This window comes from Alexandromys fortis, unplaced genomic scaffold (genome assembly GCF_014885135.2).
Source record: "Alexandromys fortis isolate MF-2015 unplaced genomic scaffold, M_Fortis_MF-2015_v1.1 scaffold_394, whole genome shotgun sequence".
NCBI lineage: Eukaryota > Metazoa > Chordata > Mammalia > Rodentia > Cricetidae > Alexandromys > Alexandromys fortis.
The window spans coordinates 467310-478018 of record NW_026068271.1 but is presented as its reverse complement, the minus strand read 5'-3'; the positions used below and the strand labels follow the sequence as shown (position 1 = coordinate 478018).

Genomic DNA, 10709 nt, shown 5'->3' with positions numbered 1-10709 from the left:
CATGGCTTCTCTCTGACTCTGCCTTCTTCCTCCCAGCATTCACTTTAGTTTTCCCCACCTAGCAAAGTTCTACCCAGTTATAGATCTAAAGCAATTTCTTTATTTATTAATGGTACTTACAAGATACAGAGGGGAATCCCACATCACCTCCCCTTTTCTGTTTAAATAAAAAAGGAAGGTTTTAACTTTAACGTAGTAAAATTACATATAACAAAACAGGTATGAAGCACAAATTACAGTTACAATATTGGTATCCACTTTATCTTTTATCATAAATAAAGAAAACTATAAATTCTTCAACTCTACCAAAGAATGCAGAAGGATATAATATTATCTAAGTAAACAAGAAGTAAATTGTAAGCAACTTGAAAAACTCTAGAATTAACAGAGACAACTCGCTGCCTGGACATCATTGGGGCATCTAATCTTCAGCCCACAGGCCATAGTATCCACCAGACTTTTCCATGAAGCAGGAAATTTCAAAGACAGTTCAGCCTATATTGATAGTTTGTCAGTAATATTTTTGTGTGTCCTGCAGAATGTCTAGCACACTGTTTCATGAATCAGGAACACTGAAGGACAGTCTCACCTTTAGGCAAGTTCAGCAGTCATTTCTCCATGGGTCCTACATGTCCAGTTCATACAGCATAAAAACTAGAAGTCCTGATAGCTTGTGCAACCCATGGCCTATGTGACCCTGACTCAGTGACTGTGTTTCCAGTCTCAGTTTCCCTAGAATAGGAAACAGGGTAAATGATCCTTTTCAGTGCCTGTAGAAGGAGCTGCTGCAAGCCTGCTTTTCATCCTGCCTGGCTCCTGCACGCCTGGCTAGCTTATGCCCCGAAATAACAACACACAAATTGTATTCATTTAAACACTGCTTGGCCCATTAGCTCTAGCCTCTTACTGGCTAATTCTCCCATCTTGATTAACCCATTTCTATTAATGTGTGTAGCACCACAAGGTGGTGGCTTACCAGAAAGATTCTAACCTAGATCCATCTTGGGCTAAAGCTCCATTGTGACTGTCCTTGAGAGGAGAGGAATAGCATCTACCTCACTTTCCTTCTTCCCAGCATTCTGTTCTGTCTACTCCACCCACCTAAGGGATGGCCTACCAAATGGGCCAAGGCAGTTTCTTTATTAACCAATGACCTTCCTCCATCACATGCCTACAAGTTCACCTTAAATATGAGCAATGACCTAACCTTCTACAAAGCAATGCCTCTTATTATTTGCCTGCAAGAAAGAATCCCAGGGCAGGACCCACAGAGGCTAGGACCTACCATTTGTACAATTTCCTCCCATCTCTTTAGGGCTCTCCATCTTCCTGCGAGGTCTCAGAAGACCATCAGGACAGCTGGCTGGTTGCCTTTCATAACCCTCCATCTATTCTGAGCATGCTGAGTCTCAGGGGGAGATGCCCAGGTGACCTGCCTCAGACATGGCTCTCACAGGCTGAGGGTCAGCAGGCTATGGACCTACAATCAATCATTTTCCCTGTGAGCTCCAACAGGAGGTAAATTCCAACCTAGTCCATAAGCTTCTTAAGATTCCTGGTCAGGTCTGGGATGGAGGTCTGGGCAAAGCTTAGGTTTTCATGTCTCTGTGAAAATCTCATGGTTTCGTCAGCCAGGCCCTACTGAGACCTGAAGGGGCTTTCTCAGGGCCATGTTCACGATGAGCATCTAGGACCCTGGGCAGAATCTGACATGCCTGGGCTGAATTACCACACCCCCTCTCTCAGAGGGTAGATTCAAGTGAGGGATTCTGGTTTATTGCTGTTTCCTCCACTCTCTGTCCTTTACTAAATGTTTGAACCACAATGTAGTGACCATAACACAGAGTCATTAGGAGTGACTATCCTACATGAAGTAGAAATAACTCCACCCATGACCATGAGTGCCAGAGTCCATATCCAGTGGGATTCTGTGCCGCAGGATGGATATGTGAAGTTGGCAAAGAATGAAGAGTCTGACCACTGGTCTTTCTACCTGATGTTCCCATCTAGCTCAGGCCGTCTTTATCTCTATAAGCCCTAATGCCTCCAAGCATGAGCAGTTCCAAATCATTTCTGTTTAATCACTCTCCAAGAATCATTAACATTTATTCATTTCAGGTTCTCTTCTTCCCACTCCCTTGAAGTCATTGACCTTTACCCCATATCATTATAGTGCAAGCCAAATGTTTATATCCGGCCAGGCACATCTAATTCATACTGTGCCCTAGCTGGGAGTAAACATCTGATTATAAACTAAGAGACATAAGCCCTGCGATTAGCTCTTTACAATGTTATACTTTCATATCTTTGTTACCAGCTGAGTGTATTGTCACACCTAAGATATCATTTTCAGGTGTATGCCAGTTTCTAAGTAATCTGTGTATCACGTTTATGTGGACTACAGTTATAATTCAAATTTTTATAAGTTCTGAAAATAGTAATGATTAATACCTAATGCTTTAACTGCTGGACAAAATTACTATTCTTCCTGACAATTCCTACGTGTACTTTTCTTTTAATTGAACTGGGAGTTTTAGATTCCTTTATCGATAAGTTGATATTGGAAGAATGTCTGAGTATTCATGTTCTGGCACCAAAGAAATGTCTGACCTTTTGTGTCCTATATCTTTTCTTTTTATGTTCATGTAACTTTTTAAAGTTATCCTTTAAGAAACCATATTCTAAGTTCTTTGTAGGATATTGATCCATTTTGGGACTGAATAAGCAATAATCATTACCCTTAGTGAGGTCCTCCTGCTCACTCAGGATGACTGCAAACGGAGCCAGCGGCAAGAGGTGAAACTGGTTTCCATAACACATCAGAGAAATTTAATTTTTCTGCAGAATCTTTAATTCCTAGTAAACTCAGGCACAATCACGACTAACAAAGCAGAACTAAGAATCACCCTAAGAATAAACATAGTGGAAGTTAGAGAGGCCTGAAGCCCATGCACCCCTGGGATCAGCGCAGACGTCTGAAGTATTGTTTCTGAAGATCTTTGACAAATGGATGGGATTCTCCAAAGGGCCTTGCCTCTAAGGAGCTCCATTTGCAAAACATGTATGTGTCATTCCCAGGGGTGACGGCATGGCTTCCTCCACCAGCAGTTACAGAGAACTACTTAGGGTTCACATGGATGGGCACAACTGCACTAATATCAAAGTTTTCTATTTTCATATGTAGCAAATAGGTTCCTTCATCTTCCTTAGTGACATTCCGGAAGACCAGGGATCCAGTTTGGTATATTTTCTCTCTGCCGCTGTATGCAGGCCCTGGTTGAATTTTGCTACCGGATTTTTGAAATCGTGCAATTTCATTGTCCTCAATCATATGTTCTCCCTTGTACCAGGAAAAGGATTGGACTTTCTCTGGCATATCATGGACAAGTAGAACAACACTCTTCCCTTTATCAACGTGGGGCGGAACTGCCTCCACAGTAACTTCAGGCGTGGTGGATGAGCTCCAGAAGATCGTAAGAGAGGCTAAGAGAAAAAAGATCCATCATTATTAGGACCTTTGCATTTCGTAGAAATTGAAATCTGAGTGTGTTTGTGTGTGTATGTCGTAATGGGAGGAGGTCAGCAGCATCATCCCTATTCCTCAGTACCCCTGAAGCTTTCTATTGAATGAAACTCTTTTCTTGGGTGTCTGCACAGAGCACCCCACACTTCCTAAGATCCCTGTTCACACTCAGAATCATTGGTGAATGTGGGCATGTCTTCTCTGACCTCCTTCTCTAAAGGCTCTGAGCATTCATTTTCTGCCCTTCCCAGCTCTGTTTCTTCTCACGTGCTTGTCATGACCAACCCCACCCTCTAGATGGCCTTGCTCCTCTGTCTTCCTGCCCAGGACTCTGTGAGGAGGAATAATTTGATTTTGGTTTAAAGCCCACTGCGTGAAACAGGCTAAGTTATCTGTGGGCAAATTAGTGTCCCAGAGCCTGGGGTTTACTTGTGGATTCCTCAGGGTCATATGTAATGATGTTGCTTAATGGTCCCAGTCTGGGTTTTACTTGTAGAGTCACCCTGACAAAGTGGGAACGCCAGTCTTCAGCATACAGTGGCCGGTGCTGATACTCAAAGACCATGGAGGTTGCGAACTCGTAGACAATCACCTGTCTCTAGCTCTGGTGTGCTGGCTGGGGTTAAAGGCATGCAGCACCGTGCTCAGCTTACACGTTATTTTATCATGAGATTAACATGCATCCTCCACCAAGCTGGCTGTGTTTGTATCTTGAGCCATGTTTTTCTCCTGGTGAATTTTACACATTTTGCACACTGCTGATAAAAAATTACCCTACCCCCAACACTATGAGTAAGAAGGGAGGGGAGGTCACTCACGTCTTATGTTCAACCGGAACGGGTCACTTTTCTTGGAACTGACTGCATTGTATATCTCACACTGATACACTCCAGAATCCTCCTTCCTGGCGTGCGATATGGAGAGGATTCTGTTTTGAATTAAGAATACCCTGTCTGTGAATTTCATTCCCTTGCCATTGTGGAACCAGCGGAAGGCAACTGTAGAGTCACTGGAGTTGAAGTCGCAGGTCAGGTGCACAGGGTCTCGTTCTTTGACTTCAGATTTGGTGGCTCTGATGGAGGGTGTAGTCACTGGCTCTGTGGATAAACAGTGGAGGGGACCAAGTGAGAGTCATTTACCCTCAGAGATCTCAGCCAGCTCACAGGGCCCACAGAATGAAGACACAAGATCTCATGTTTGGTGTAAGATATGGTCTCTCAGGAAAGAGCAGAATCTTCCTCTACCCAGATCACCCATAGTGACCCCGGACTCAGGGTATTCGTGTAGATTCCACACTAGGAGGCCACTCACCCCACGTGTCCAGAGACCTTGAGGGGATTGGTGAAGAGTCCAACAATAAGAATATAGAAATGTAGGTTCCAGAAATAAGAATGTAGAAATAAGGAAATATCAAGTTGTAATCCTAGGAGAATGAGAGCAGGCTGTCAACAGCTTTCTCAGCACCTTAAGAATTAACTGTTAACATTGGTCACTTTGCTATAGAATCCATAGCTCTATCTGCAAGACTGAAGTGACCCTCTGCCAACTGAGGGACCTCTGTAAGCTGAAGTTCAGCCTTCATGACCCCTGGCCACTCAGGACCAGCAAATGAAGTGAGCTGTGTTAACCTTTAAATGATGGCATGTATGTGACTTTTTGGTTGTGCGTTTTCCCTTTCCTTGCCTGCTATGCGAAATGGGCAGTGTCAGGGGAGTGCAGAGCTTTGGTAAACACCATCAGGGAGTGCCAGAGAGAGAGGATGGACTAAACACTAACACCAGTTTAACTGAAAAACAAGATAAATAAATTTCTTTTTAAAAAAGAATTTGTATCTGAGTTTTACCTCAAGATTGTAAAAATTCCTTTGTTCTTTCCTAATGCTTGTTGCTTCTTGCTATATAAAGGGAGAGTATGGAAACTGTGTTTTGCCACAGCCTTACAAGTCCTTCTCTGATAAACTTTTTGTGACCCATGGAAATTTATTTTTTTGTTTTTTAATGTTTTTTTGGAATAAAGTTTGCTTCTGGTGTAATAGACTTTGGGGGTTTGTCCGCAATCGTTGTTTGACCCCCATGGACCCAGCAATGGGGAGAATGTTTTTTCCATTGATTTTTGTGCAAATGCTTGTACACTCTTTCTGTGAGTGTGAACAGTCAGGTCCCTGCATTAGAAAATAGCTTTCTAGGGTTTTTTTTTAATTAAATAATTTATTTGTTATGGGGATAGGATAGCCCAGCTAATTTTAAAGGTGTTAACTCCTAGAATTCAGGACTCGGAGAAATCCCCAAGTAAAGAATTTCTGTTTGAAGAGAAATTCATGTCCTCCTACATGGAGATGGATTAAATATCACTGAGAAGAGGTGAATGACCACTGAGTTGAACAGAGTCTGCCACTCTAATCTGCCATACCTGTTTTGCATTTTGTTTTTTGCTTTTTTGTTTTGCAGAAGGGTCACACTGTACAGTTCTGGCTAGCCTAGAACTTGCCCTGTAGACCAGACTTGGCTCAAACTCACACTACCTCCCTGCGTCTCCATCCTTAGTTCTGCCCATAAAGGCACAAACCAGCACACTTGGCCGGCATTTATTTTTTGATTTTTTTTAGTTTATTTATTTATTAAAATTTTTCACCTTCTCTCATTTCTCTCCTACTCTTTCTACTCCCCCTGCCCCCTCTCCAGTCCTAAGAGCAGTCAGGGTTCCCTGCCTGTGGGAAGTCCATACTTTTGTTTATAATCCTTGGGAAGAACAAGAGAAAGAGCATCAAGTCGTCAGTGACATGGTTCACCCTGACTCAGAACCAGGGTCCCAGGTTCTCCACACTCTCTTCCCCTCCCATGGAGTCAGAGCTCAGCCAATCACCCCTGAGAAAGGAGCAGATCTGGGAGCAGAGCTCTGAACTGCTGGTCCCCATTTGTAGGGAGGGAGTTTTCTTCTCACATTTGGGAAAAAAGAAGTGAACATAGTAAAGCCCTGAATGTTCCTCTAAGTCGTGGAGGTCATAAGAAGAAAATGGAGGGGACAGGAAGGCTGTGTTAGTGACAGAAAGAAATCTTGACCTTAAGGCTCTCCCTCCCCTAGGAAGTCCCTCCCTCAACCTGAGGTTTCCAAGGCTGGCAGAAGCTCCTCCTCACATTCCAAGCTCCATCCCTATCAGCCAGGAGAAGTCAGAGCATCCTGAGAAGATCTTCATAGGGATGGAGCAGGACACTCAGAAGAGAGTGGAGTTTTGCTTGTTCCCATAGACACGGGCTAGAAATTAAATTCTGCTGCATCTTACCAGAAAGCCAAAAAACTCTAAACCTGACACTGATATTTCAGAGATCCACTTACCAAGGACTTCAATGTTCTTGACTCTGGTCTTATTGAGGCCAGTGACAAAGTAATGGATGAAGCAGGTATAGGATCCACTGTTATTAGTAGTGATGTTGGGGATAAAGAGCTCTTGGGAGGATGACAGGAGCTCTCCATTGACAAACCAAGAGTACAGTGCGGGTGGGAGAGCAGCTGAATGGCAGGAGAGGCTGAGGTTTGTCCTTGAACGAAAATGAGTATTTGAGGGGGATATGATCGGGACATCTGGACCATCTGGAACAAACACAACAAAGGCACATGTGATGTCAGCAGAGAGAAGGGCAATCCTGGTCTGCTGAAGGTCATAGTATCTCTCTGAGCTGTGCTATAACTTCAGCTGAGCAGGTTCCAAGAGCTGTGGTGCAGATTAGTAGAGGAGTATTCATGCAGCAGGCACAGGTCCTGATCTGATCCATCTCGATCAAAGCACAGGAACATCTCGACTGCACACTCACGTGTGCACTGAGCCTGAGACTGATCTGACCCCTGTCTCCATCACCCTGAGTCCCTCTAGGTAGGAGAAGTCCCTCCAGCCCATTCCAGCTCAATGCTGGGCCTGGCTGCATGTACCTGGGCTGGGCCAGGAGGCCCTGGTCATCCTAGGTATCTGTGTTGTGGATCTGTATCACCAACCCAAGGGGACAGAGTGTCCTAGCTCAAACTGTCTGTATTTAGGCATCTGGAAAAATTATAAAACAGATAATACTCACAGGTAATTTCCAGATGGAATGGATAACTTCGGGAGGTGCTCACTGGGTTCCGGGTTTCACACTCATAATCTCCTGTGTCCTTCCTCACAACACTGAGTAAAGTGAGAGTCCTGTTGTCCTCAGACAGCTTCAGCCTGTCACCTTCTGAGAGGCTTTGGCCATTTCTCCTCCACAGGTAGCTTGTATTCTCAGTCTCAGGCTCACACATTAATGCTACTGAGTCCTCACCCTCCATGGGATTGGAATTGTTGCTTGTGATTTTGGGCTTGGGTAGCAGTGCTGTGTGCAAACAAGAGAAGGAATTTTGCCCTGTCTGGTGCCTCTGATTCTTGCAAGGGCCTCTTTAAACAGAGCTAGTCTCCTATCTCCCCTCCAACCCAGAACCTCAAAGAATCAGGCAGGAAACAAATTACAGGCAGATGGAGTAGCTGAGCTCTCAGAGACTATGGGGCCTCCTGTGCTGTGTATGGGAGGAGCAAGGGCTTTCCCAGGAGGGAATTGAGCTGCAGTGTGTGGTGATGGACAGACTCGAGACTTGGAATCATAGACCTCATGTTATCTCCTGGTCCTCACTGACCCATTGCATGTCTTGGGATACAATGTGTGGGTCCCTCCAGCTGCCCTGACGTCCACTGTTCAGTGAGGACCAGCGCCCTCTAAGCCTTTGCTGCTCAGGACTCTCCTACAGATAGGTCATGATTGGTCTTCCCATTGAGCTTCCCTAAGGACCTGACAGCCTCACACCGATCCAAATCTGCTTAGCATTCAGCTCAGGCTGGGCTTCAACTGGGCCATTCTTGTCAGGAGTTTGATGTTGACTGACATGAATCAGGGACCCCTAAAAGAAGCCTGAGTCTAGGAAATGAACTATAAGCCTCAGGGGCACCTAATAGAGTCTCCATGGTGGGGAGGCTGGAGATGTGGCTGTGGACAGATAGCTTGTGCCATCCATGGCCTGTGTGACCCTGACTCAGTAACTGTTTCCTGTCTCAGTTTCCCTAGAATAGGACAATGATTGTTGCCTACAAGTTCACCTGAAATGTGAGCAATGACTTGACCTTCCACCAAGCAGTGTCTCTTACTATTTGCCTGCAGGAAAGAATCCAAGGGCTGGACCCCCAGAGGCAGGGAGCTGCCATTTTTATACTTTTCTCTCATCTCTTTAGGGCTCTCCACCTTCCTGCGAGGTCTCAGAAGACCATCAGCACAGCTGGCTAGTTGTCTTTCATAGTCCTCCACCTATTCTGAGCACACTGAGTCTCAGGAGGAGATGCCCAGGTGACCTGCCTCAGACATGGCTCTCACAGGCTGATGGTCAGCAGGCTACCAGCCTACAATCAATCATTGTCTCCTGTCAGCTCCACCAGGAGGTCAAATTCCAACCCAGTCTTTGAGATCCCAGAATTCCTGGTCCAGTCCTGGATGGAGTTCTGAAGCAAAGCTTTAGCTGTTCATTTCTCTGTGAAAATCTCATGGTTTTCTCAGCCAGGCCCGGCCTGAGTCCTGAAGGGTCTTTCTCAAGGCCATGCTCATGATGAGCATCTAAGTCCCTGGGCAGAGTCTGACATGCCTGGGCTGAGTTACCTCACCTTCTCTCTCAGAGGGTAGATTCTAGTTACCGATCCTGATTTATTGCTGTTTCCTCTATTCTGTGGCCTTTTCTAAATGTTTGAACCACAATGCGGGGACCATAACACAGAGTCATCAGGACTGACAATTCTATGTGTGAAGTAGCGTTAGGTCTAAAACGACCCAGAAGTTACTTACGGTGTACATGGAACTGCACAGATGCATTTCTAACGTCAAGGTTTCCCATTTTCATATGTAGCATGTAGGGTCCTGCATCTTTTTGAGCGACATTCAGTAAGAGCAGGGATCCATTGAGGTATATTTTTACTCTGCCACTGTATGCAGGCCCTCTTTTATATGTTTCTCCGGGTCTTATAAATTTTACAATCTCCTTTTTCTCGTTCACATTATCTCCCTTGTACCAGGAAAAGACTTGGAGTGTCTCTGGCAGATTTTGGACAAGTAGAAGAACATTTGCCCCTTCAGCAACGTGGGGCGGAACTGCTTCCACTGTGACTTGGGCCGTGGTGGGAGAGCTCCAGTAGATCAAAAGTGAGGCTAAGAGGGAAGAGAGAAAAATCTTTCAATAATAGATCTTTTCATTTGGTAGAAATTGACACCTGTGCCTGTTCAACTCTCAGCCATGGTTTGTGTGTGTGTGTGTGTCCTGTTGCAGGAAGGTCTGGTTGTATCACCCCCATTCCTCTGTACTCCTGAATCTTTCCAGTGAATGAAACTCTCTTCTTAGGTGTCCACACAGCTCACCCCTAACTCCCTCAGATCCCTGCTCACACTCAGAATCTTTGGTGAGTGTAGGCATGTCTTCTCTGACCTCCTCCTCTAAAGACTCCAGCCTTCATTTTCTGACCTTCCCAGCTCTGTTTCTTCTGAAGTCCTTGTCAACCACAACCCCACCTTCTAGATGTCCTTGCTCCTCTGTCTTCCTGCCCAGGACTCTGTGAGGAGAACTGGTTTGATTTGGGTTTAAATCCCACTGCCTGGAACAGGCTCAGATACCTGTGATCAAATAAATGTCCCAGCGCCTGGGGTTTACTTGAGGATTTCTCAGGGTCGTAAGTATGAAATGACCCTGTTTACTGGCCCCAGTTTGAGTTTTACGTGGAGAGTCACCCTGACACAGTTGTGGGAGTACAGTTGTGGGGGTACAGAGGCCAGTGCTGATAAACTTGCAATGGGGAACCCCTGAGTTTTCCTCCCCACTTACCAATTCACATTCACTGCGAGCTTCCTGTTGCTCTCAGGCTTCAAGCAGGAGTCATATATCCCCTCTCAGGCACAGTCCCCCTCCCAGAAGACCCCATCCAGTCTCTGAGCTCCTCTGCTGTCCACACCCCTGAGGAATGTCTCCTCACCTGCCAGCAGGAGTCCCCTCCAGGGTAGCTGCCCTTTGTGGAGAAGGGCTGAGGAGAGCTCCATGTCTCTGCTGTGGCCTAGGCTCTTCCTCTGGAGAGGAGGTTTGCCTCTCAGGCTGCTGCCAAGTGTGGCTGCTCTGGTGTCTTTTTCTGCTTTTATTCCAAGACTTGAGCCTCCTC

General features: G+C 45.5%; 1 protein-coding gene across 1 annotated transcript; it reads right to left on the bottom strand.

The window, feature by feature from the left end:
* Window positions 1-2828: 2828 nt before the first annotated feature.
* LOC126494589 (carcinoembryonic antigen-related cell adhesion molecule 6-like) lies at window positions 2829-10674 on the bottom strand. Its single transcript, XM_050132028.1, has 6 exons — window positions 10530-10674; window positions 9355-9714; window positions 7588-7866; window positions 6857-7111; window positions 4342-4620; window positions 2829-3483 (listed from the first exon to the last, which is right to left on the bottom strand). The coding sequence occupies exons 1-6, from the start codon at window positions 10591-10593 to the stop codon at window positions 3119-3121; spliced, it is 1602 nt and encodes a 533-aa protein (XP_049987985.1). The 5' UTR covers window positions 10594-10674; the 3' UTR covers window positions 2829-3118.
* Between the last annotated feature and the right edge of the window lie 35 nt (window positions 10675-10709).